Here is a 25924-nt window from a genome sequence, read left to right on the forward strand (position 1 = left end):
TCTTTGACTCCTTGAACCAGGATGGTGCTTGACACGTAGTAGCCGCTCAACCAATGCTGTTCCAAGGAGCTACCCTGCACATAGCCTCATTTCTGACTCAGTTACACACAACAGGAGCTCCTTTTCTTCTTCTAAACTCTTGATTTTATGGTGCAGCTTCTTCTGGACTTATAAATCTGTCATAAGTTGAAAATTTTGTAAGTGGAAAATGCATCAGTTGGACTCATGGAAGATGCTAGCATAGCAACAGCACTCTGTGGAGTGGTGGTCTCTCACCCTCCATCCAGACTGGGAGCCCAGGTTCACCGCCTCTGTCCAGAGAGGATCATATGGATGGGACTGGGGGACATCATGTTAAGTGAAATAAGCCAGACACAGAAGGACAATACCTTTTTCATCTGGGAAAGCTAAAAATATTCACCTGAATGTAGGATAGCGATGACTAGCATTTGGGAAGGGGGTTTAATAAATGGAGGCTGGATTTGATCAAAGCATGCTTTATACATGTGTGGAAATATCACACTGGACACCATTAATACACATACAATTAATGCATATTAATGAAAAGCAAAGCAAAATATTTTGAAAGCCTAAAACTTAAAAAAAAAATAGAATTCAAGATTCAAGCATGGTTTCTACTGACTCTGTATTGCTTTCACACCCCGGTAAAGTCGGAAAATTGTAAATTGAATCACTGTAAACCAGGACTGTCTGTATTTATAGCTGCAGAAGCTGGGTATCAAACTCCAAGGAGCAAATTTATTTCAATTACTTTCTAACTCACTTCAGTAGAATGTTGATCAATAGTGGTGACTGATTGATTAATCAGGTTTGGCCCTAGTGCCCTGACCACAGTAATGAAGATAACCCTGGGAAAAGTACACTTGAGGGTGCTGATTTTAAAAAACAGACCCTGGGGGCTGGGGATGTGGCTCAAGCGGTAGCGCGCTCGCCTGGCATGCGTGCGGCCCGGGTTCGATCCTCAGCACCATATACCAACAAAGATGTTGTGTCCGCCGAGAACTAAAAAATAAATATTAAAAAATTCTCTCTCTCTTTCTCTAAATAAAATAAGATAAAATAAAAAACAGACTCTGGAAAAAAGAAAAACAAAACATGTGTCATTGGTCATATAACACTATTAGCACCAACTATCATGATAAAAAGAGCCTGGGTGTGGCTAGTTAGAGGTTTAAGTTGACCTGTCTGTGTTTTGTTTAGTCTCACTTTTTACAGGAGGGGTGGAAGGCAGGTCTATTTTCTCTGTTGAGAGAAGCAGGCAGTTATTTTCTGTGGGCTTTTGAGTGGCGAGTTTCTGGGGTATATAATGCCGATTGACACATGATTAAATGGATCTCTCTCCCTGTCCTCCTAAGGGAAGCCATCAGCCGTGTGTGCGAAGCTGTACCTGGTGCCAAAGGAGCCTTCAAGAAGAGAAAGGTACTACGTGTCTGTCTCCTCCTTTCCGTCCTCTCTCACCTCTCAGGGTCTTCAACCACACGACTGCTCCTGGTCCTCTTCCCCTGGCCTTGCTCTTGTTGTTTTTACAAGCAAAGAGAGCTGAGATTGCTCCCTCACGTGGCTGGGGACAGTGAGCTGTCACAGCTGTCCCAAAGCAGAAACCTTGGTTACTCCCTGTGGCTTAAACTCTAAGACAGCAAGGGCAGCAAACACTTGGCCAGGCTTCTGTGTCCTTAAAGCACTTTGTAGAATTTAGTTCACTCCATCCTAACTATGCTTCATGGTAGACCTCCCAGTGGTGTGCTGGAAAAAATGCTTAACAGCCAGCTCTTCGGGTTGAGAGGGGGAACAAGAAGCACTGAATTTGCAGCATCTGCCAATTTCTGTGGTGTAAATACTTCCATGTGCTAAGCGCAAGCTTTTATCATGCATCTCCAGAAATGGAGTCAGGTAAGAGATGTACAGTAACACATCACTACACAGTACTTGTACCACCAAGGTACAGTAGACATAACCTGAAAGGCAGAGTTCATATTTTATGCAACAAAACCAGTAGGATATGGAGTGTTGGGCATTTATGGTCTTCTCTTGAGATGAGTTCTATTTAATTGTGAGTCTGTATAAGTTAATGTTTAAGAAATCTGTATATTAGCCAGCTCATATAAATGTCTAATTGGGTCTCATTCGCTGATACTAGCTAGCTCCACAACACCACTGGAAATCCTCACGTCACAGATGATGAGAACTGAGATGCAGAAATGAGATGAGATGCAGAGCATGAGCAGGTGGTGGAGTTAGGTTGAGCCCACACCACCTGCTCCAGAGCCTGAGTGTTCAACTTCAGCACTAGAACTTTTTACCCTGAACATGGTTTCACAAGACAGGGAAAAATCCTAGTGAAGAGAAATCAGAGAAAACCCTCTTCAGTTAATCGTCTAGTGACGACATTAACTGGCACCCACAATCATGGTCTTTCTAGGACTAGACTGAATTGTGCGGAAAGCATACATTAGAGAACCCCGAATTGACTCTGGAGGCTGAGCCATTCCAGATCATTTGGGCAGTTTGTGAGCTTGGCTTTGCTATTCCCAGGGCACCAGGTTGTATCTGTCTTCAGAGATGGGGGACATTCATGTACCTCCAGGTCAACTGGAGAGAGAGAACAGGCAAAGAACGTGGGTGACATTAACAGGTATGCCAGTTTAGGTCTGGTCAATCCTCTGCAGACATTGAGGACCAAGAGAGGCTCTGAATCTTGGATTCAGGGACGGAGAAGTGTCTGAGAACAGAGATAGGGAACTTCACTCCCAAAGACGGGTGGTACTAACAAGTCTTGGGTTACCCTCATAGTCCTCTTGGTGGGAGGAGGAAGAAACAGTGCCCATTTCTGGGCTTCACCTCAGGTGCACTTGACCCAGATCTCACAGGTGGGGCCTGGGCATCTCTATTTTTAAATATCTTTTTCAGGAGTGTTGACTTAAAAAAAAAAAAGAAGAATCAGCACAGAGAGACAAAAGAAATAGCATTTATCTTGGAAGCAAAGTGCTGCGATTTGGGCACACTGAATCAGGGTAGCCACAAATAGTGTCCCCTAGGGCAAGCATGGAAGAGGGTTTTTTTTTTTTTTTTTTCCCTTTTAGTAGGGGATTTCCATAAAAAGTTATTTTTGGAGAAAGTTCATTGGCTGGATAGAAATCCTAAACTGTAAGCCTATTCTGATTGGCTAATTAAATGGGGTACGCCCGGTTGAGAGAGAGAAGGAGAAGGCCAGCAGATATGGATGTCAGTGATTTATCCCAGTCTGCTGGAACATTCTGTGGCTTGACCTTCAGCAGGTGGAGTGAGTCCTCACAGTTTGCCGACTCCACTTGAGAAAACCCTGGCCTTTGTCACTCCCTTTTCTTTCCCAGGAGATTAAAACAGTTTGTGCCTTGTTAGAACTAACTGGCATCTGGAAAGAGAGAATACTCTACTTCAAATCGAAAAGATGGGTTGGTTGGTCCCAAAGGACAGAGAAATGAGTGTTGACAGGGGCAGAAGGCACCTAACTGGAACATGCAGCCCTTTGGTTCCTGAAAGAAGGATGGGACACCAGTAATAGCCAGCTTGGGTCCAATCCACCCTGGGCTGGCTCAGGCCATAGGATTCTAGCTGGACTCTCTATGTGAACCCCCACCCAGAAGGTGATTGTGTGGAAGGATTTGGGGCTCATTCCCTTAGCAACCAACACTCTCACCATCCTTGGAGATTGCATATAATCCCCCACGCTGGTCTGCTGTGGTCTTTCCTGAGAGGTAGTTTGATTCTCTTTTACAGTTTGCACAGTGCATATTCTAGACGCCACCTGTCAGCCTTGGCTCTCTCCCACCCAGCTCACTCATTTCATCTTCATCTTCCGGTGCCTGAGGTGGGAGGAGGGGTCCGTGAGGGCTGGGGGGCTGTGTGTGGCTGACATCTGGGTCTCCACCCTTGTAGAGGAGGCCAGCACAGAGGTCCGGCAGGGTGGCCTTCTGTAAATCAAAAACAGATCAAAAAATGCTCTTGGATTTCACAGCCTCCGAGCAAAATGCTGTCCAGCATCCTGGGAAAGAGCAACCTCCAGTTCGCAGGAATGAGCATCTCTCTGACCATCTCCACCGCCAGCCTGAACCTGCGGACGCCTGACTCCAAACAGGTGTGTGGTGGCTCAGGCCTCCCGGCCCTCCACGAGCCCAGCGATGGGTCTTCCCAGGGCAGCCTCACCAGACCCCCAGTTAGAACATGTTTGGGTCAAATCTGGATTAGTCTATGAACTTTGGCCACCAAGAGAATGATGGGTGGGATTGGTTCTCTTTAATTTGGCTATTAGTAACTATTTTTTGTTGTTTTTCGAAGGACAATGGAAGAAATTGTTTTTATTTGCAATGTGATAAAAAAGGTGATGTAGGTGCAAAAGTCTTCTCTTGACGTCTTATCCCTTGTATAACCGTGTTCTATTGGTTTTTATAGATGACATTTTTATTTTATCAACTTCGAAGTGTCTGGCCTGTCATGGTCTGATTGACAGAAGTGTTTCTTCCTTAGTGGTTTACGGTCTTGGAGCATCTCAGTTCATGTTGTCGCAGGGCTGATAAGATGTGGCATATCCATGGCCCAAACAGGATGGGTGGATTCACAGCTGACCAATGCAGCACAGCTGTGGTCAGTACGGCTAATTCCATTTAGGATGATTGTGTTTCTGGGCAGTGTGTGTCTTATGATTCTCTATTGTAAGTTTCTTCAGTTGGAAAAAATGGGTATATGAATGATGGTCCTGGCTCCCAACAGGAGATTCTGAAGGTCAAATAAGGCAGAGGGGAAAACTTTGCCTGCTGAAAAAGTGGATGTGGAGTGGACATTTTTATTGTATCAACTTTGAAGGGGCTGGCCTGTCGAGGTTGAATCAATAGTCATCTTTCTGTCCTCCCCTGCTCTGCTCAGCCTACAGTGCTGGCAATGTGAGCTGGACATTGGATGTGACCTCTGCCCGACACACTCCATGACTCTGACCATGTTACCAAGGATGCCCGTGGTTGACTTCATGTTCCTACACCTATTTCTGTTTATTGGCCTCCATAGCCTCAGGTGGATGAGCAGTATCCTCAGCTTCATTTATGCCTCCAACTCCTACCCAAGAGGTAGAAATAAATTCTAGATTCTGCATAGAACTGAGAAGCCATGTCCAGGCTTTGTTTGGGCATAAGTGGATACCACTCTCGTTCCATTCTTCTGTGTTCCTGGGACCCACAGATATCCCTTGTCTTTGCATACTAACTAACTATGCCCAGGACTGGGTGATTAGCCCTTGAGGCTGTGGGGAGGCTTGTTGGGGAGGCTCGGCCTTTGCCTGCGCTGTGTCAGGTGGAGTCCCCGCTGTTTGTGGTGGCTGGTCCACTCAGCCCTGCATCCCATCTCTGCTCATTCCCATTCTCCTTCTCCATTGCTGGGGACTTTGGATTCCAGGAATCTTCAGTCTGTAACCCTCAATTCTATGGGCTCTTCTCCCTCCTTCCCCACCTCCATAAAAGAGAAGAGGCACCCAGGACACTGCTGCTGCATTTGGCCCTGCTCCACCTGAGACCTGGGCTGCTTGGATGTGTCCAGTTCCTATCTTCTTGCCTCTGGGTTCGGTGGGTGGGCTCTGGACCCCCAGGTGCTGCCCACTCAGATGACAAAGGTACAGTCTGTGGCAGATGGAGCAGAGGTAAAGATCAGATGGCTCTGGACTCCCTTCCTGTTGACTGTAATTGTCAACTGCAGCAAATTGAGTCCTGTACGGTGAGATCCTTCCTGCTCTGTCAGAGAGAGCAGACGGGCAGCACCTCCTCCACTCCACCGAGTTCCAAGTAGAAGAATGAGACACAGCCTTTGGAGCAGAAGCACAGACTCTATCTATTAGAATCAATTAGCTCTGATTTTCTTCCTCCCCTTTTCAATTTTTCTGTTACTCAAGGGAATTAGATTCAGTCACACAATAATGATCATGCATCATGTTGATTAAATATGACTTTCATTTTTCCCCTGCTAAATCTTACCTTCCAATTTAATTTCTAAGCCCCAGTTTTGGAGCTGTCTTAGAAGCAAAAAATTAAATACACAAAAGCTAATTATGCAAAATTCAAAACGTTATCATTATTTGGGGGGGGGGGATCCTGTTTCCTCACGATTCCCTCTACCGTGGTCTGAGGACAGAATTCTAGGGTGACTATTATTAGCTTAGGTCACCCGGGGCTTGGGCACTTTGCTTTATGGTCCCTTAGATGCTCAGGATTTCCTACATCCTGAAGTTTTGCAGTTGCCAACAACCAAAGTAGGCATTTAAAAGTAAATATGTGATATAATTTGATTATATTTGGGTTTTACAGGAGCCTGTTTGGAAATATCCCTGGGATGGCACAAATGTAGCTATGTCAATTCTAACTGCCTGCTGGAGACAAGGGCCTGAGGGGATTGTGCAGAAATCAACCTGGCTGTGTAGGGATGGAGGCAAGAGCTCTTTCCCCACCCCCGGAAATGTACCCCAATGTCATTACATGGTCTCTGGAAAGATAAAAATAGCATGGAAGACTTATGGAGCTTTTTAAATTTAGGGCAGCTTCTAATTTACTTAGTGTCTACTAAATTCCACTGTATGCTGCGGTTTATAAAAGCTAATGGAAATTTCCCATTTTAAAATTAACTTGGAATGTCCTTTCTGGTTTTTATGTTGATAAATTACGAGAGTGCTGTAGATGGCACCGGCTCTTGATCTTTGTTTCTGGCTTCCTTATTTGTATGTGCACAATACAAATGGGACAAAGAGAGAGGGACAGGCCCTTCCTCCTCCATCCTAGCTAGGGGGTCTGTGATGGGGGTCCTGGTGTGCCTTTGGAAACCACCAACATAAATGGCAATATTTTGAGGTGCAGGTGAGACTTTTACCTTAAGATCCTGGCCAGCGGGTAGAGGTCTTTGGTTAGCAGCTGAGTTCCTCTGAAGAAGTCACTTGGTCCTTGGGGCCTCAGCCACCTCACCTGTCAGATGGAATTCTGATGTTTGCACTCCATAGCTCCTGGGAGGACTTACAGAAAGACGCTGAGGCCAACCAGCTAGACAGCAGCCATCAGGCTGTGAATGCTCATGAAAGGTGGTCTACGGCCGTGACTTTTACAGTTGCTATTTTCATACGGTTATGAGTTTTCAGGAAAACTCGCCAATTTGGATCATTGGATAACAAAGGGTTGATTTTGCCAGACGTGGAAAGGGTAATAACGGCACATGTCGTTTCTTGTTTTGGGCCTGACAGATCATAGCGAATCATCACATGCAGTCCATCTCCTTCGCCTCCGGGGGAGATCCGGTAAGTGTCCTTGGACTTGTTTCTCTTGTACTTTTTGGGAATTTCCAAGAAGGGACCCTTACTTAAAGTGTGCCCCCTCTGAACAATAAACAAAAATTAACTGTGATGCCAACTACTCCCTCTCAAATATTGGAAACTCTTCTTGACTACCATTTCTTGGGGGTAGGTAGCCTATGTCAAGGACCTGCTGTTAATTTTTATTTCATAGCCAAAAACCGTCAGAAATTCTGGAAGCTTTGACCTTTTTTTAAAAAAAATATATTTTTTTTTAGCTATACCTGGGCACAATATCTTTATTTTGTTTATTTCTTTTTAAGTGGTGCTGCAGATCGAACCCAGTGCCTCACACATGCAAGGCAAGTGCTCTTTCACTGAGCCACAACCCCAGCCCAAGCGTTGGCCTTTTTAAGAGGTGACAGATTGCACCCCCACACCACAGTTTTCAGAGTTGCTGGGGTCTTGGTCACTCTCTGCCCTGCTTCCCCCACCCCCCCCCCAAGTAGCCCTTGTGATTGGCACACACTACTCCTTATTTTAATGCTAGGGATCCTGTCTGCCGCTAGCCGCAGGAGGGGAATTTTCCTGATGACCTTCCAATTTCTTCTACTTGGATAACCTTGTCATAGAACTGCTGCTGGCCTAGTGGGAGTCAGGTCAATCAAGAGAGCCATTTCTGTGGCAGATTCCAGATGTTTCTGAAGGACAGTCTAATAGGGACCCAGATCTCAGTAACGAGAGAGCAGTGTTTCTCTGTGTCCAGTGGTGGTGGGCATCAGGGGCAGGCACGGCTGGGGTTGTGGGCTCCTGCCACGGACCAGTGCCACTGGTCATGTGCCCTGTTCCTGTCCAGCACCCCCACCTCAGACCCCACACCCAGGGCACTCGGTGGCCGAAGGGATCGCTCACCCTGCACATGAATCTTTGCCCTTACATCTTTGCTTAATTGACCAAAGATGACCAGAGCACAGTTTAGTGGTGACATCCCATGGGTTCAAAAGGTTTGGACTCTTGTTAAAACTTAAAGTCTTTTTAAAAAAAGTCTACCACAGTGGCTTCCTTTTCTTTTCTCCTCTGCTCTTGCTGTACCTTTGTTTTCTTTCGAATCCTGACGATTTCTCACAATTCATTGTAACAGGAAAGTCCTCAGTGACACACCCATGCTACATTTCCTGGGCTCATGCACAAGGACGTTCAAGTACCTACCCGACTGCACTCACATACACGTCTAGACCAAGATCCTTCGCTTTGTCTCTAAGTAATTTGCTGTGGTTGTCTAAGTGCTTAACCAATGTGATGCTCTGAGCCATAATTTCCCTTCCTTCTTTCCTTCCTTGTGCAGGGGATGGAAAATACAGTTTTCTAAATGTCAAAGGTAACCCAGTTTGAAAAATCAAAAGACAGATATTGTTGAACTGCATCAATAGCTCCTTTCAGTAACTTTTCTTAATTCTTGTCTTAATGATGATATTTTGAGTGGAGATACAAATATCTAGGTCCTTAGATAGAACATCAAATGAGACAGACTGGAAAATATTATTAATCCCTCTCCCCAAAGAGGCAACACAAATAATTATAGTCTACTATGATCAGCAGTGTTCAAATACCACCAAAAGAATTTTAGAGCAATGGCCAGGCTCTCGGGGAGGGAATAAGTAGAGAAGCAGCAACCCCTTTGTTGGAACTTTTTAAGAACAATTGTTTTGAATCCTATTACACTCTACTACTATTCCAGAAAGAGATCAATACCAGAATCAGAACAACCATGTCCAGGCTTAGCCATTGACCATCTGAGAGACACAGATCAGTCTTCTTACTGTCCTTCCTCCCCCAACTTTGAGCCAGAGTAGGGTTTCTTAGATTAGGGTAAGATTTTTTTTTGTTAAGCATTTCCTTGAATATATCATTAATGCTGACTCAAATTAATTATGTGACCCAAATCTGTACAGAATCCAAGAAGAGATGGCTTTTGTTTATACTTTTTATTGAACTCTAAACTCCAATCCAATTTGGAAATTAAATGCAAACAAACACTGTCAAGCCAATGGCATTCAAAGTAACGTGACTTTATTGTGATGGACAAAGTTCACTGGAACTCAGTCTGTGCTCCTGATGGCTGTAAGACTGGCTGTCATGGTGCAGAAGGTTTTGAATCTGGCGTCTCCCTCCTACCATGGGCATAAGGATGGTTTAATTCTTCTACCACTTTCTCCTATTCAAGGAAAATCTGCAGTTGTGCATCATTATGTCCCAATTCGACAGAAGTCAACTTCCAGTGCGGCAAAGGCATCTACTCTGACTGTTCTTTTCTTTTTCTTTAAAAATCTGTCAACCTTAATGTTGGAAACCCAATCGCAAATCTCAGCCTGAACCTGTATGCTGAAGTCGGTGACAGTGGCCACCTCGTGATCTTGGGTATTTATTAGGTTCTTAAGCTTATCATGGAAAGGAAAATAGGAAATTGTGACCTTTAAATCTGGTGGCCTCTCAGACACTGGAGAACACACCCTCGGGTTCTGTGGCTCTCAGTGTGATGCCGAGAAGCTCTTACCGGCTTCCCAAGGACCCTTCCAACCCTTACTCTCTTGACGCCAGGAAGAGTCTGACTTCAAGCTGCAATCTCTAGTTTTGCCAGCAGCTTCAGATCTTCACCAGATCCCGTTATAGAGGACATGGTGAAGATCTGATAGAGTGCTGTTGAGAGAGAAGGAGATGTCTCCTCTGCTCATAGACGGTGACAGGGGAAGAGGTCACCAAAGAGAACCCTGACAGGTGCTAACAACAGTCAGAACAGATCAATCACCTTGAACCAATCTCTCTCTCTCTCTCTCTCTCTCTCCCTGAGGAATCTTGCTGTGTTGCTCAGGCTGGTCTTAAAGTCGTGATCCTCCTGCCTTAGCCTCCTGAGTAGCTGAATTACCTTGAAACTCTTTGCAATAATAATGTTTGGTAAATAGCCTCAAACATAGAGTGCCATGATCCAGTTGCTCTCTCTTTTTTTTTTTTTATGTTGAAAATACTAACTTTGCAGAGAAGTGTTTTTGCTTTCAAGAATTAAGATAACAATTGGCTCCTTTATTACTGTTTTTAGAAACCAGCAAGCACATGGGTGCTTCAGTGTATTTTTTTTTTTTTCACTGCGGATTGAATCCAAGGACACTTAACCACTGGGCCACTTCCCAGCCCTTTTTACTTTTATTTTCAGACAGGGTCTCACTAAGTTGCTTAGGGCCTTGTTAAGTTGCGGAGGCTGGCTTCAGACTTACCATCCTCTTGCCTCAGCCTCCTGAGTCACTCGGATGACAGATGTGAGCTTCAGCATACTTTTTAAGTCTCATTTTCTCTATTCATTGGTTTTATGCGAAGGAAGGTGAAGAAAGTCTTATTTGAACTTCTAAATAGAACTTATATTTTTAAAATATCTTAAGGGAATAAAATTATTATTTATGTCTAAGAAGAAAAGAACTCTCTTATCTCAGTCACCCAAGAGGGGATGTTTGTGATCAACCTCTGAACATCCATCCACTTGGGTTTTCTTCCAGACCAGTACTTCTCAAAGCATGAACCCAGGCCCAGAGGCAGCTGTAACTTGTTAGGAATTCAGTTTTGGGATCTTACCCCCGACCCACCAGAGGGGAAATTCCAGGGTGTGGCCCAGAAATCTGTTCTAACAAGACTTACAGGGGATTCTGACACTAATTCAAATTTGAGGGCCCCAGGTATGGATCTTGCTGAGAGTCGTGGTTCTCAACTCAGGTTCACATTAATATTTTTCTAGGGACTTAAAAAAATTCCTGATGCTCAAGGCTCACATCCAAACCAGTTAAATCAAATTATCTGGGCAATAGGATTCAGTTTTGGAAGCTTCCCAGGAGATCCAACATGCAGAGAAGCGGTGCCTTCTATCCCGGCTGCTCTAGTGTGAACGTGGGCCAGCAGCATCAGCACCAGGAGGGTGGCTGGAAATGCAGCCCCCCAGGCCCTGCCTGGACATACTGAGCCTGAATCTGCATCCCAAGAAGCTGCCTTGGTTGGGCTGTTGTGTGGGCAGTGTTTGATTCTTTGTATGGTGGGAAGCGTCCTTATCAGCTTGTGTTGATCTACTGTATCCCTGTGATGTTCTCTCCCCGTGACGAGTGATACAGACATCTTGTTTTTTTCTTTAACAGGACACAACAGACTACGTCGCCTATGTAGCTAAGGACCCTGTTAATCGCAGAGGTAAGCCATGCTTGACCCACGACATTGCTCATTTGTATATAGCCAGGCTTAACACTCGTACCAGATGTTCCTCATTAGCTCAGTTCCCTTTGCCAAAACGAACATGTGTCATATCATATTATGAAGGATAATTGAGATTTGCAAGGGTAGCAGCATCACCTGGCTGAATTAAGAGATGCTGGACGTTGCTAAGCTTAAAACAAACCTGTATCCTGATGGCTACGGTTCGCTACACCTGACTTAACACATTAGCAGCTCCCACCTGTGTTCCGATGGTATCCTTGGTTACACTTTGAAGACTCTATGCCTGCTGATCCTCCTGCCCAGTGTCAGCTCTCTGTGTATGCCCACTGATGATTCAGCCACCTGAGCTACCTCTAACTGTCCTACCCAGCTCACAGCCCAGTGTCCAAGCTCAGGGTGCCTCTCCTTATCCCACTTTAAGCTTCTAGGCTTACACAGGCTGGATGGGGTGGGTGTTCCTTTACAATACCAAGACCCATTGGATGATAACACACTTGGGGTGGTGGGGCTGACCAGTGCTGTGGTACTCTTGATGGCTGGGCAGCTCCTTATGTGTTTATACCACAGCTGCAATAAAAAACTCATCGATGGCCACTCCCACCACTGGTATTTATGACAATACAAACCACTTCCTTGCACTACCAGCTGGCCCCCCACATCCTCCCAGACCCTACCCCGTGTACCAACTGCTGATTTGCCTGCTGGCTTGGCATCCTATTTAAATCCATAACCGCACACGTGTATTCTCTCCCATTTAAAAATTTCAATATGAATGAGATCTTAGCATTCTGTTTTTCCTCCCTCCCTGCAACCCTCTATCTCAGAAATATTTTCAAGACAACCCATATGGGTAGATTGATCCACAGTGTGGAGACCTGCTCCCTAGGGATTCCTGCAAGCGCCTTATTTCTTAGGTGTGATGTTGTAAGACTCATGACTCCTCCTAAAGAGGCATTTGCAGAGCAAGGGGTTAAATAGTTAATATGTCAATGGCTCTCGAAAACGGAACCTAACCTAGCTGTAAAAATTCTCATTTCTGTGTAAGTGTATGAGGATTATTTTCCACCTGGTCTTTTTCAACCCTGGGTTAATAAGCAGTGAATCGATGGGGGTTGTCTTTCCTTTGAATGATTTCTTTAGATTGAGGATAATAAGACTTTACAACCAGTTTTTAGCTATTGTTCTCTCCCAGGCAAGCCTGACCATCCATCACCAAAAACTATCATTTTGGTTGGGTGGCAGATAGGAGGACTTCTACAGATGAGGTCATACAGGTTCTAATCCAGACATCTTCCTATTTTCTAATTGTCACTTCTGAGCAGAGATGAGGTAATTATGAAATGTTGAGGACAGAGGAAAAGGGACCTGGGTGGTCTTGATGACCTCAGAATGGTCCCCATGATGGCTTCCTTGCCAACATGATGTTCTGGTCCACCGATTCTCAGGGGAAGCAGCTGTTCAGTGATGATTGCAGATGGCTAGTATCTGTCGCAGGTGAGCAGGGGCACACCCATCCAAGTCAGGACTGTCATCCAGACCAGTTGAACACCCACCCACTTTGCTGATTCAGATGTTGATCTAGAGAGTCCAAAGTTAGCTTCATGTCCACGTCCTTCTATGCTGTGTGGTGTCCCATGGCTTTTCCAGGTGGCTCTTCCATCCGACAAGGAAGTGTAGCTTCCTACATGGCAGCTCTGGGCTCCGTAAGACCCGGAGTGGAAACTTCCAGTGCTCTGAAAGGCAGCTTCATTTCTGCTGTACTTCTGTTCAAAGCAACCACATGTCGCTCAGATTCATGGAGAGTAGGACCATGCCCGTTGTTATGGTTGGATATGAGGTGTCCCCCCAGATCTCCTGTGCTCATGGAGGAGGTAAATGATGAGATCATTAAGAGTCACAAGTAGTAGGTGCATTCATTCAGTTGATGGAGTCGTCATCTGAATGGGCTACTGGGTGGTGACTGCAGGCAGGTGGGGCGTGGCTGGTGGAAGTAGTGCCCTGGGAGCAGGCCCTGGGGAATTCTGTCCTGTCCCTCTGGATCCTCTTTGTCTCTCTCTCTGCTTTCTGGTGGCCATGAGGCCAGCAGCTTTCCTTGACTGCTCTCTCTGCCACCATATTCTGCCTCACCTAAGGCCAGAGCAATGGATTTGGCCGACAATGCACCGAACCTCTGAAACCGTGAGCCAAATAAACTTCCTTCTCTAAGTGATTCTTGTCAGCTCTCCCGGTCACAGTGACAAAAAGATGACCAGCACACCTACCCTTTGAGGAGCATCATATCAAGGAATTTGCAGCCACCATGATCTGTCCTGCCTCTGTTTTGTACACACGGGAGGCAGTGTGGGTGGAGAGGGAGTCTGGCTGCATCTCTGTGGCAACCTTGCCATGAACTTGACTGCAGAGCATCTGCCTCCATCCCATCTGTGTCCACCCAGGATTTCCTCCTCCCAGGGAGCCAGGGGAAGGGCCTTTTCCCAGCTTCTTCTGTCTCTCCTCCCCTAGGCCAAGGTTTAATTTAACGATCAGATTAGTAAAAGTTTTAGATGTGAAGTTCTGACTTAGGCTCTCAAGTATCTTAAGTCCTCCTCAGATACCTGTAGGATTGTGTGCTCCAGCGAGCCTTGAAGCATTGTAGTTCCTCGGGCCCCAAGCCTGCCAGAGTTGTGACACATCGAGGTCTCTGCAAGTCTTCTGTTGAAACCTTACAGTAATAGGTTATTGTCCCTTGCTGCTATTACTGTTTGTTTCTATGATTATTCCTGCTTATGAATTTTTGCATGTCATTTTGGCTTCTCTAGAAGTATTTTAAATTTTTCAATTAGAGCATAATAATTATAAGTAATTATAGGATTTGTTGTGACATATTTGTACTTGTACATAATAAAATTTGATGAATTTCAATCCCCGATATCTTCCCTGGCCCTCCCTCCTCTCTGCTTCTGATTCCTTCCTCTATCCTAATGATCTTTTTTTTTTTTTTCCTATTTTCATGAGATCCTGCTTTTCCTTTACTCTCTCCCACTTCTGCATATGAGAGAAAACATGACCCTCAACTTTTTGAGTCTGGCTTATTTTACATAACATGATTCTCTTCAGTTCCATCCACTTTTCTGAAAGTGACGTAATTTTGTTCTTCTTGATGGCTGAATAAAACTCCATCATGTGTATATATACCATGTTGGCTGTATCCATCCATTTGGTTCCAGACACCTAGGCTGGTTATATAACTTGATGATTGTGAATTAGGCTGCTATGACTTGAATTCTTTTAGATATGTGTATAGGAATGGTGTTACGGCTTAGATGTCAGGTGTCCCCAAAAACTCATATATGAGACAATGCAAGAATTTTCAGAGGTGAAATGATTAGATTGTGAGGCATAGCCTACTCAGTGGATTAACTGGTTGATAACTGTAGTCAGGAAGGATGTGGCTAGAGGAATGAATCACTAGGTTTCATATTTTGTCCCTGATGAGCAGAGTTCTCTCTGCTTCCTGGTTGCCAGAGTTGCTTCCCTCTGCCATACCCTTCTGCCACATATTCTGCCTTCCCTTGGGCCCAGAGCTATAGAGTTGGCTAATCATGGACTGAACTTAAATTTTCTTAAAAGAAAATAAACTTGGCTGGGGATGTGGCTCAAGTGGTAGCGTGCTCACCTGGCATGCGTGGGGTGCTGGGTTCGATCCTCAGCACCACATAAAAAAATAAAATAAAGATATGGTGTCCACTGAAAACTAAATATAAATATTTAAAAATTCTCTCTCTCTCTCTTTCTCTCTCTCTCTCTCTCTTAAAAAAATGAGAAAATAACCTTTTCTTCCTGCTGTTCTTGTAAGGTATTTTGATCACAGCAATGAATAAGCTGACTGAAACAGAAATTGATATGGATAAGTGGGGTTGTCACTATGACTAACCTGACCGTGTTGTTCAGAAGCCTTTGGAGCTGATTTGCAGGGGGGGAGGATTTTGAAAAGTATACAGTTACAAGCCGGAAAAGCTTTACAATGATGTAAGCAGAGATTAAGGAGTGATTCTGAAAGGAGCTCAAAAACCAGTAGGACTATGGACAGTAAAGAGGGGGCTCATGAGGTTTCAGAGAAGGAAGATGGTATTGGAAATTGGACTAGAAGCCATTCTCATTACATTCCGACAAAGAAATTGTCTACAGTTTCCCATGTCCCAAAACTTTCTGTGAAGCTGAATTTAAAGGTGGTAGATGAATTAACCTGGTGGAGGAAATTTCAAGGCAGCACAGCATTTCAGGGGATTATAGCAAAGTTTATTGTGATAATCAAGAGCATAAAGCAAATAATAAAGATTTGAAAAACTTGCAGTTTGACCAGAAAATTGTGAGTAAAAATGGAGCTTAGGAAGCTGTGGTGATTGAAGAGATTATAACCAATCAAGAGATGCTGAAGTATTTTACTCAGAGATAATAGAAAAGATGGCTTGAGGGCATCTCAGAAATTTGCAAGACCATACCTATGTCAGGCTTGAAGGTGCAAATAGAAGGGAGGGGGAGCACTCTGCTTGTACAGAGAGTGTCTAGGAAGTTGTCTCTCTGAGCTCAGACACCCAGGCACATAAGGGCTACTGCAGCCATGGTCCCAGGAGGCTTGGCTACTGCTCAAGATGGCAGAAGACCTTGACATCAACCACCTGATGCTGGTTCTGCAGGAATTCAGGACACTGGAAATAGGTGGTCATGGAGGCTTCTCTGAGATTTCAGAGGAATGCCTGAGAGGCCAAGCGAAGAGCAGCAGGGCTGGAATCCCAGCAGGCAGCCCCTGAGAGGGTAACTCATGAGAAGTGGAAGTTGCAGTGGAGACCTCCAAGATTAAGAGATGACAGTCACATGGAAAGCTGCAGGAATCAAGCAAAGAGAAGCCAAGAAAGAGGCCACATGGGTTGCAACCGACAAGGCTATAGGGCAGGTCTACACTGACCCTAAGGTGATAACATTATCATGCCATGTACTTAGATACTGGAGCTGTAGGAATTGTTTGTTGAGTTGAATTTCGATCTTTTTGGTCTTGTCCCTTCTTTTTGTGCCCATATCTCTCTATTTTGGAACAGAACTAGATAGTCTGTGTCCTTATATGTTGGAGGTATGTAACTTTCTTTTGATTTTTACAGGGGCTTACTTTGAGAGTTTGTCTTGTGTCTTGGTGGAGACTTTGAACTTGGACTTTTGGACAATCATAGAACTGTTAAGACTATGAGGGCTCTTGGAAGTTGACTAAATGTATTTTTCATTGTGAAATGGGCATGAATTCTGGGGCAGAATGTTATGGTTTAGATAAGAGGTGCTCATGTGTGAAATGCAAGAAAGCTTAGAGGGTAATGATTGGGTTATGAAAATCTTCAACCAATCAGTGCATTGATCCTCTGATAGGAATTTACCGGGTGGTAACTAGGCAGATAGGGTGTGACTGAAGGGTTACTGGGGACATGCCTTGTTGAACTTTGTCCTTGTTGAGCTTAGTTCTCTCTCTGCCTCCTGGTGCCATATCTTGAGCCACTTTCCTCTACCACACCTTTTACCATGATGTTCCGCCTCATCTTGGGCCCCAAAGAATGGAGTCAGCCATCTGAGAGCCCCAAAATAAACTTTTCCACCCCTAAAATTGTTCTTATCAGATCTTTTGGTCACAGGAGAGAAAAAGGTGACTAAAATAGTCTGATTTTGGTCACTGTGGTTGAAAGACCTGGGGTGGGGGGGAAGCCAACAATTTAGGGGAGGGAAAAATTTATTTTAGATTCCCAAGTTTCAGAGTTTAGTCCATGACTGGTCAACTCCATCACTCTGGGCCTGAAGTGAGGCAGAGTATCATGGTAGAAGGGTATGGCTGAGGGCTGAGAAACAGAAAGAGAATGAGGCACCAGAGAAAAAGTCATGTCCCCCGTGACCTACTCCTTATTCCAGACCCTTGCTGCCTACAGGTCTCTCCAAGTACAATATTTCCTTTAAATTATTAATCCATCCAATGGATTAATCTACTGATTCGGCTATAGCTATCATAATCTAATCATTTCACCTCTGCATGAGTTTTCAGGGGACATTTTACACCCATGACATTACTGGAGTGTTGCTTTGGAGATGTGACTGGTACATTAGGGACTTGAGAAAGAGCTCTCACTCTGAGATTGTCCTTTGGTAATCTAGGGACTCTACATCCTGAGTGACTCATGTAGATCACAAGATGATTCACAGTTTCCTCTTCCTTTTTGGTTAGTGATGGACTGTACCCCTATTTGCTGAACAAGATCTATGAGATCATGTGAAACACTATCAAACAGGTAAAGGATTGCCTTTCTTTCTCTCCTACACACACACACACACACACACACTCACACACACTCCACCCCCAAAGCCTCACACATGGTAGTGAGTGCTGTGCAGCTGAGCCATATCCCCAGCCCTTGGATATTACTCTTGTGCTCACGTCATTAGTATTTCTGGATCTTATTCAGAACTTGAAAAAAAAAATCCAACAACTTAGAACTTACCTGTATTTCCATTTTTTTTGGGGGGGGCACTGGGGAGTGAACCCAGGGGTGCTTTCCCGAGTCACATCCCCAGCCCTTTTTATTTTGAGACAGGTTTTCATTAAGTTGCTAAGAGCCTTCTTCAGTTGCTCTGGCTGGCCTCAAACTTGTGATTCTCCTGCCTCAGCCTCCAGATTTGCTTGACTTACAGATGTGTACCATCATGTTTCACCATTTTTCCATTTTTTTGTGTGAGAATGAGGCATCAGAACGAGGTGAAAAGACTGAATGGAAGTCTTCAACTTTGACTAAGTAATTAATATAGCCCTGAACAGATTCACTGTTTTTCAAGAAATTGGAATTCTTCTTTTTTCCCCCTCTTATATTTAATTTTAAACTAAGACTTGTCAATATTTAAAATATATAAATTGATATTTTTTTACAGTACTGGAGGTTAAGCCTGACACTCTACCACTGAGCTACACCCCAGCCCTTTCTAAATTTCATTTTGAGACAGGGTCTTACTAGGTTGCCCACGCTGCCTTGAAACCTGTAGCCTCAGCCTTCCAAGTAGCTAGGATTACAGGTGTGCACCACCACACATAGCTTTAATCTATTGATACAGTCAATAATCTTTTGATACAGTCCAAAGTTGACTATAGCCAAATTAGTATACCCATCCCCTTTGTATGTGTGTATAGTGAGAACTTAATCTACGGCCTTAGAAATTCCAATCATGCAAACTGTCGTCATTAACTCTAGTCACTGTACTATACATTAGCTCTCTAGACTGCTCATTCTATATAAGGTTACTATTTTTTGTGGACTATAGTTTTTTTCCCTTGGAGTGTCCTTACCTTGTTTTGATATTGCGGTGATACTGGCTTCATAGAATGAGTTTGAAAATGTCCCTCTCTATTTCATAGAATAATTTGAGGAGCATTGCCATTTTTTCTTTATCGATCTGGAAGAATTCTGCTGTATACTCATCTGGTCCTGAGATTTTCTTTGTTGAAAGATTTCTAATTACTGTTTTTAATGTTATCGTTTGTTATCAGTGTGTTTAGTTTTTCTATATCCTCTTGGTTCAACTTTTGTATTTCATATGTGTCTAGAAATTTATTCATTTCTACTAGATTTTCTAATTTATTGGAATGTAAGTTTTCAAAAATAGTTTCTAATGATCCTCTGGATTCAGTCATGTCTGTTTTAATATTTCCTTTCACCTCTAATCTATTAATTTGACTCTTCTCCACCCACCCTTCTCTGTTAGTTTGAATAGAAGTTTATCAATCTTGCCCATATTTAAAAAAACAAATATTTATTTTTTTTGCATTGTATTCTTATTCTTTATTTCATTAACTTTGGTTTTGGATTATATTTCTTCTCATTTTGGGAATGGTTCATTTTTGTTTTTCTAAGATTGTGAGGTGATTTATTTGGGCATTTTTTATATAGGCATTTATAGATATAAAATTTCCTCTTAAAATTGCTTTTACTGTGTATCAAAGATTTTGGTTTGATTCTAAGAATTATAAATTTTATCGTATTTATTGACCGACCCTGTCATCATTCAAAAGTTATTGAATCTTCATGTGTTTTTATATAGCTTCTATATTTTTTCTTGCTGTTAATTTCTAACTTCATTCTATTATAATGTTATAAAATGCAATAAACATTATCACCCTTTATGTATTTGTGATGACTTGTTTTGTGGCCCAAGATGGGATTGATCTATTTTGGATAAAGTTCCATGAGCAGCTGAAAAGAAAGTGTAGTCACCTATTGTTGGATGGAATATTCTGTAGATGTTGTGAAATCCATATGATCTTCTGTAGCATTTTGCTGATTTTATGTCTGGGTGACCGATTGGTGAGAGGTGTATTGAAATGACTGTTTTATTATACTGGGATTTGCCTGAGCCTTTTTGGTAAACAGCATTTGTTTTATACAATCAGGTGCACCTTATGTGTGGGGCATAAATATTGACTATCATTATGTCTTCTTGTTGGATTGTTCCCTTTACCAGTGTGTGCTGACCTTCTTTGTCTCTTCTAACTAATTTTGGTGTGAAGTCCATTTTGACAGATTGAGCAGCTACTCCTGCTTGCTTTCAGGCTTTATTTGCATAGATCTTCGTTTTTCCTTCTTATACTTTAAGCCTGTGGATGTCTATCGGCGAGATGTGTTTCTTGCAGACAACATACAGTTGGGTCTCATTTTTATTTTTTTAATGAAATCTGACAGTTCTTCTTTTAACTGAAGAACTGAAATTATTTACACACAGTGTTATTGTAGAGAGATAATGTATTTTGTCCTGTGATTTTTATTTCTTTTCAGTGTTTGCTTCAGTGCTAATTCTCATTTGCTTATCTATTCTTCTAATGAGATTTATTCTTTCCTGAGCTCTCTTGGTGTGTAGAATTCCTTTAAGTATGCTGGCTAAGAAGTCATGAATTTCTTTACTTTATGTTTACCTTGGAAGGTTTTTATTTCTTCTTTGATTCTGAAGGATTGCTTTGCTGGATTATAGCAATCTTGGTTGGCAATCTTTTTCTTTTGGGACTCAAAATACATCAGTCCAAATCCTCCTGGATTTCAGGGTTTCTTCAGAGAAATCTGCTGTTAATCTGAGTAATTTTCCTTAAAATATGACCTGGCCATCTCTCTTGTATCCTCTGACATTCTTCCTTTTTCTGGATTTTTATCATTGTAATTATAATGTGTCATGTGTCTTCTCTACTTAGGATTCCAAATGCTTCCAGCGTATTGATGTACGACTCATTCAAAGTTTAGGAAATATTCTGTTATTTCACTGAATATGATGTCAATGATAATAGCCTGTATTTCTACTGCTTCCTCTCTGCCAGTGAGTGTCGTTTGGTCATTTAATGTTGCTCCAGAGTTCTTATACATTCTGGTCCTAGTTTCTGTTTTAGTCAGCTCTGTGCTTCTATGACCAAAAGAACTGACAAGAAGAATTTAGAGAAAGAAAAGTTGATTTTGGCTCATAATTTCAGAGGTTCAGTCTTTGGTCGGCAAACTCCATAGCTCTGGGCCCAAGGCGATGCAGAACACTATGATGGAAAGATGTGGCAGAAGGAAGCAGCCCGAGACCGAGCAACCGGAAAACAGAGAGAGGGGAGGTCCACTCGCCAAGGACAACATATAAACTCCTAAGGCACACCCCAGTGACCTACCTCCTCCAGCCCCATCCTACCTGCCAGTAGTTCCCAACCAGTTAATCCATATGGGTGGGAAAATCCACAATTAGGTCACACCTCTTATAATCTAATCATTTCACTTCTGAAAATTCTTGCTGTCTCACACATGAGCTTTTTGAGCTCAGATCTAAACCAGAAAAGTTTTATTATTTTTGTCTTTAATGCCCTCTGAAAGTTCCCAAAGGACACCTTGTCCTCAAGCTGAGATTCTGTGTTTTCCTTGATAAAATATTTTAGAAATGAAAATTGAGTTTTTTATTTGACTTATTGTACCTTTCATTCCCAAGATTTCTGGTTTTTTGTTTTGTTTTGTTTTTTTTTAAGGAATCTGTCTTCTTAGAGAAAGGCTCATTCAGATCCTGTTTTATTCCTCCCTTAATTTATTCCTTAGATCTTTTTAAATTCGTTAATCATTTTAACAACTAATTTTTAAAGTACTTGGAGATTTCATCTACTTTAATACATGTGAATTCAGTTATTGGGGAGTTACGAACTTTTTGCAGTGCATTTTTTTCTGTTTTCTCATGTTTCTTCTTCTATATTGAGGTTTGCCCAAGCCGGAGGATTCACACTGAGTTTACCAGGGTGGGGAGGAGTGACTTGTCTGTGCCTGAGGGCCATACTGGAGGGCCAGGTTAGTCATGCCTGGTGAGACTGCAGGTTTCAAACTGGTGTTTTAAAATGGGGTTGCTTAGGCTTAGGCCTAAGGCCATCCTTACACACATTTAAAGAAACAACATAAAACCAGATCAATGAATGGGATACCAGCCAGGAGGGAATCTGTCAAGTCAACACAGAAGACAACAGTGGTTAAACGGAAAAGCTGACATTAAAGAACCTGAAATGACTCCCTGCACAGGACGTGACATGGAGGGGTCTCTTGCTGGGCCTTCCAGGGGGGGATCACGCCAGACACTGGGAGGCAATGGTAGGCCCCAGGGTCTTGACTGATGACCTGCGTGTCTCTGGTCCGGAGGTGCGACCCTGGCCTCTCTGGCCCAGGCTTCTGCTCCCAGGGCTGCCCAGTTCCTGGGCACAGAAAAGCTCTTAGGGCAGTTTCAGGCAATGACCTGAGTGACCACAGCCCTGCTTCCAGATCTTTCCCTGCTGGGAGGGCAATTTTGTGTCCTTTGGGAAATGTTCTGTCCCCACAGTTGCAGGAATCGTGCCCCGCCCTTCTCCAGGGGCATTTGAGGTGGCTCTGAATGTCCTGTGACGAATCCCGCCGCTTGACTGGACAGTGTGAGCTGTGCCAGACGGCAGCTGGTGTGCGTGGGCTGGCGTCCATCTAAACCTCCCTTTTCAAAGGTCCTGCTGTCACCCTGCTCCGTCTGGAGCTCCCAGCCGGTTCCTGCCACAGTCTCACTTAGAATCCAGAGGGAGGCACTGGGAGGCATGGGTCTGCCCTTCAGCCAGCCTGTATTTAATCTCCTTCCTGCCGGGCTGCACACCTGCGCCCGCAGGGAAGTCTGCATTTCTTCAAATCTTTAGGATTGTCTCGGGGGGAGCCTCCCCGGCCCCATGCAGCAGCCACAGGCCTGGCACTGAGGGAGTCGATTTCTCTAAGAGACCATTATTCCTGGGCCTCACTGACTCCTGAGTTGAATTCCCCACTTTCCTGTTTCCCTGTCTCCTGGAGCCACTGCACAGGACTCTTGTATCTCAGGGAGCCTCCCGTGTGGGCCGGCTGCTATGGATCCCAGAAGCTTGATTTCGTCTCCGTGGCCCATCCAACCACAGGGGCAAGGTTCTCAGAGAAAGGAAATAGAAGTTTTGTTGATTTGTTAGCAAATGAGAACACACAGGAACTCCTGCCCTGGGGCTGTGATTCTAACTACTGGGGATGGTGTTGGGGGGACAGGGGGCTAAACTCCAGATGCCCCTGTGAGGAGTCCTAGTTGGGATCCAGGCAGTAGCCTTGAGGGGGCACACCTGCATCCTAGAGCCTCAGCTCCCAAGTCTGGATTCCTTCCTCCGAGAGGTCAGCGAGCAGGACAGACAACTAGGCCGAGTCCAGGAAGAATGGTAATCTTGCTGCTTCCGAGGTTAGGGACAGGGAGTGGGAGAAGAGAAGGGGAAATGTCAGTTTTAAAATAAGCCACCAATGGCCGAGCAGCAAGGTTTATATTTAAAGCATAAAGCAGATGCCTGTTCTATGACTTTTCTACCATTTTTTTCACCCTCTTCATCTAGAAGTATTTCTAATGAGCATTCATAGTTATTTCCCTGGTATCGAGACTCCCCAGTTACTACAGTTAATCTGGTGGAAGGGGAAAGGGTCTCTCTTCCTAGTCACCAAGTCCCACGGGAACAACCACCATCCAGATCTCCAGGAGGTAAGGGTCCCCCGGAGGTTGGTGAGGGGGAGTTGAAAACCAGGACCAATGGGGGGCTCAGGCAGTGACATGCGCAGAGGAGAGATGAAACTCCCAACAGATTTGGCTTTGTTGGGTTCTAATGAACCGTGTTCTTTTCTAAAATTTATGTTTTAAAGTTTTACTTGATTTTTAATTGACACATAACTATTATACATATTCATGAGGTACAGTGGGAGGTTTTGCATACTCCTATACCATGGGTAATGATCAAATCAGAGTAATTAGCATTTCTGTTTATCACTGACATTTATCATTTCCTTTTCCCTATGATGAGGATATTAGAAGTTCTCTCAGTTATTTGAAATACATAGTTTATTGTTCACTGTACTCACCCTATTGGGCAATAGCACGACAGAATTTATTCCTTATTTTGTACCTGTTGACCAATCTTTCCTCGTCGTCTCCTCCTCCACACCCTTCCCAGCCTGTATAACTAGCATTCTACTCTATTGCTGAGATCAGCATTTTTAGATTCTACACATAACTGAGAACAGGCAGAATTATCTTTCTGTGCCTGCTTGTTTCACTTAATATAGTGCCCTCCAGGTTTATCCATATTGCTGCAAATGACAAGATTTACTCTTTTTTTATGGCTGCCTAGTTTTCCATCATGTTTTATCGGTTACATTTTCTTTATCCACTCATCTGTCATGGGTCTCTTGGGCTGATTCCATTTCTTGGCTACTGTGAATAGCCAAGTACAGATTTCTCTTCAATGTCTTCATTTCAGTTTCTTGGGGTAAATATCACTTGAGGACTCTCATTACTATCCAGTGACTCCCATGTCCTGCAACCATATATATGTACATATTAGTTCTAAGTGACTGTTTGGGTCACAAGCAACTACAAAATGATGCTCCAGTTGGACATACAGCTGTCCACAAGGGGCAAGTGATTCATGCAATTTTTAGTCACAATGGCACCCTGATTAGGCCCCTTCTGGTACTCCCTGGAGTGACACATGACAAGTCATATCTGAGACTTAGGTGATGCTGCCTTAGTAGGAGAAAAACTGACATATTCAACCTTAAAAGTTCCTGAGACATCCTGCGCTCTTCACCCAAGATTTTCCTAACAGTGGGAGAGATGCGGAATGGGATACACTACCACAGGTAGCCAGACTCCCTTATTCTGGCCTTTAGTAATAGGTGGTTATCTTGGTGTTTTTTTTCTTTTTTTTTAAGTACCAGGGATTGAACTCGACCACTGAGCCACATCCCTACCCTATTTTATATTTTATTTAGAGACAGGGTCTCGCTGAGTTGCTTAGCACCTCACCATTGCTGAGGCTGGCTTTGAACTCTCAATCCTCCTGTCTCAGCCTCCCAAGCTGCTGGGATTACAGGTGTGCACCACCAAGCCCAGCAATAAGCCCAGCAATCATTTCAGTGAAAGGGATCTGTTTATTTTGACCCTGGAAGGCAGTAGGCCCTAAGAGGTGATTTTTTTCAGAAAGGCTTTACATAATAAGAACTCATCACCGGGCACCGTGGTGCATACCCCTAACCCCAGCTCCCCGGGAGGCTGAGCAGAAGGATCACAAGTTGGCAGTGTAGGTGAGTAAGCAATACACTGCCTCAAAATAAAATAAGGACTGTGGGTGCCGCTGAGTGGTGGGTACCTGTGGGTTCAACCCCCAACACTGCAAACAAAATGAAAAACCCCATTGGTGGAAAAAACTATTGTTTTTGCCTCTAATTATTCCTTTTCCTAGAAACAAAGCCTCATCTGAGTAATGGGTGCATGCAATGGCTTACTCTCTTATTTTTTCCTTCAGTTTGCCCAGGAGGTTCAATGTTTTTCCTAGTGACAGTGTGGCTGAGGGTTCATCTCCCCAACTACTGGTGCTGAGATCGTTCCCCATGCGGGGCTCTTGGGAGCAGTGCTTTTTACCAACAGAGCCAGGTCCCCAATCTTACTGCTGTGCTCTGTTCCCAAGTCCACCTTTCCCACCCGGGAAGCTGGGCTCACGCACGGCCAGCCTGCTCCTTGTGTCACTCAGGAGTCTGTCCCAGGGCCTCCCACTCAGGAATGGCAGGCCCAACCTGTGACGTCCTCCTGGGGGTTCCTGACCCACCCCCACCCCTGCTGCCACTGGTCTTTTCCCTGGTGGTTCTGGGTCCCCCCACCCCAACTTTCTTGCGGCAGCCTGATTGAAAGTCAGAGTGCCTTGAGCCCTGTGTGACCGGCCCGCTGTGGGGACCTCCCGCCGGCCTCAGGCCAAGCCAGGCCTTGAACACCCTCAGACACTGATAAAGGTGTTTGTTGTCCCAA

General features: G+C 44.0%; 1 protein-coding gene across 2 annotated transcripts in view; it reads left to right on the top strand.

Annotated features, from left to right (window-relative positions):
- SHC3 (SHC adaptor protein 3) overlaps positions 1–25924 on the top strand; it is a 176425-nt gene that overhangs the window by 86933 nt on the left and 63568 nt on the right. For both annotated transcript variants that reach the window (XM_081263309.1, XM_081263310.1), the window contains exons 3-6: positions 1377–1440; positions 4016–4135; positions 7265–7318; positions 11485–11536. In XM_081263309.1, coding sequence (XP_081119435.1) covers positions 1377–1440; positions 4016–4135; positions 7265–7318; positions 11485–11536 — 290 coding nt within the window. The remainder of the gene's footprint in view (positions 1–1376; positions 1441–4015; positions 4136–7264; positions 7319–11484; positions 11537–25924) is intronic.

This window comes from Spermophilus citellus (genome assembly GCF_964194105.1).
Source record: "Spermophilus citellus genome assembly, chromosome: 12".
NCBI classification, from domain to species: domain Eukaryota; kingdom Metazoa; phylum Chordata; class Mammalia; order Rodentia; family Sciuridae; genus Spermophilus; species Spermophilus citellus.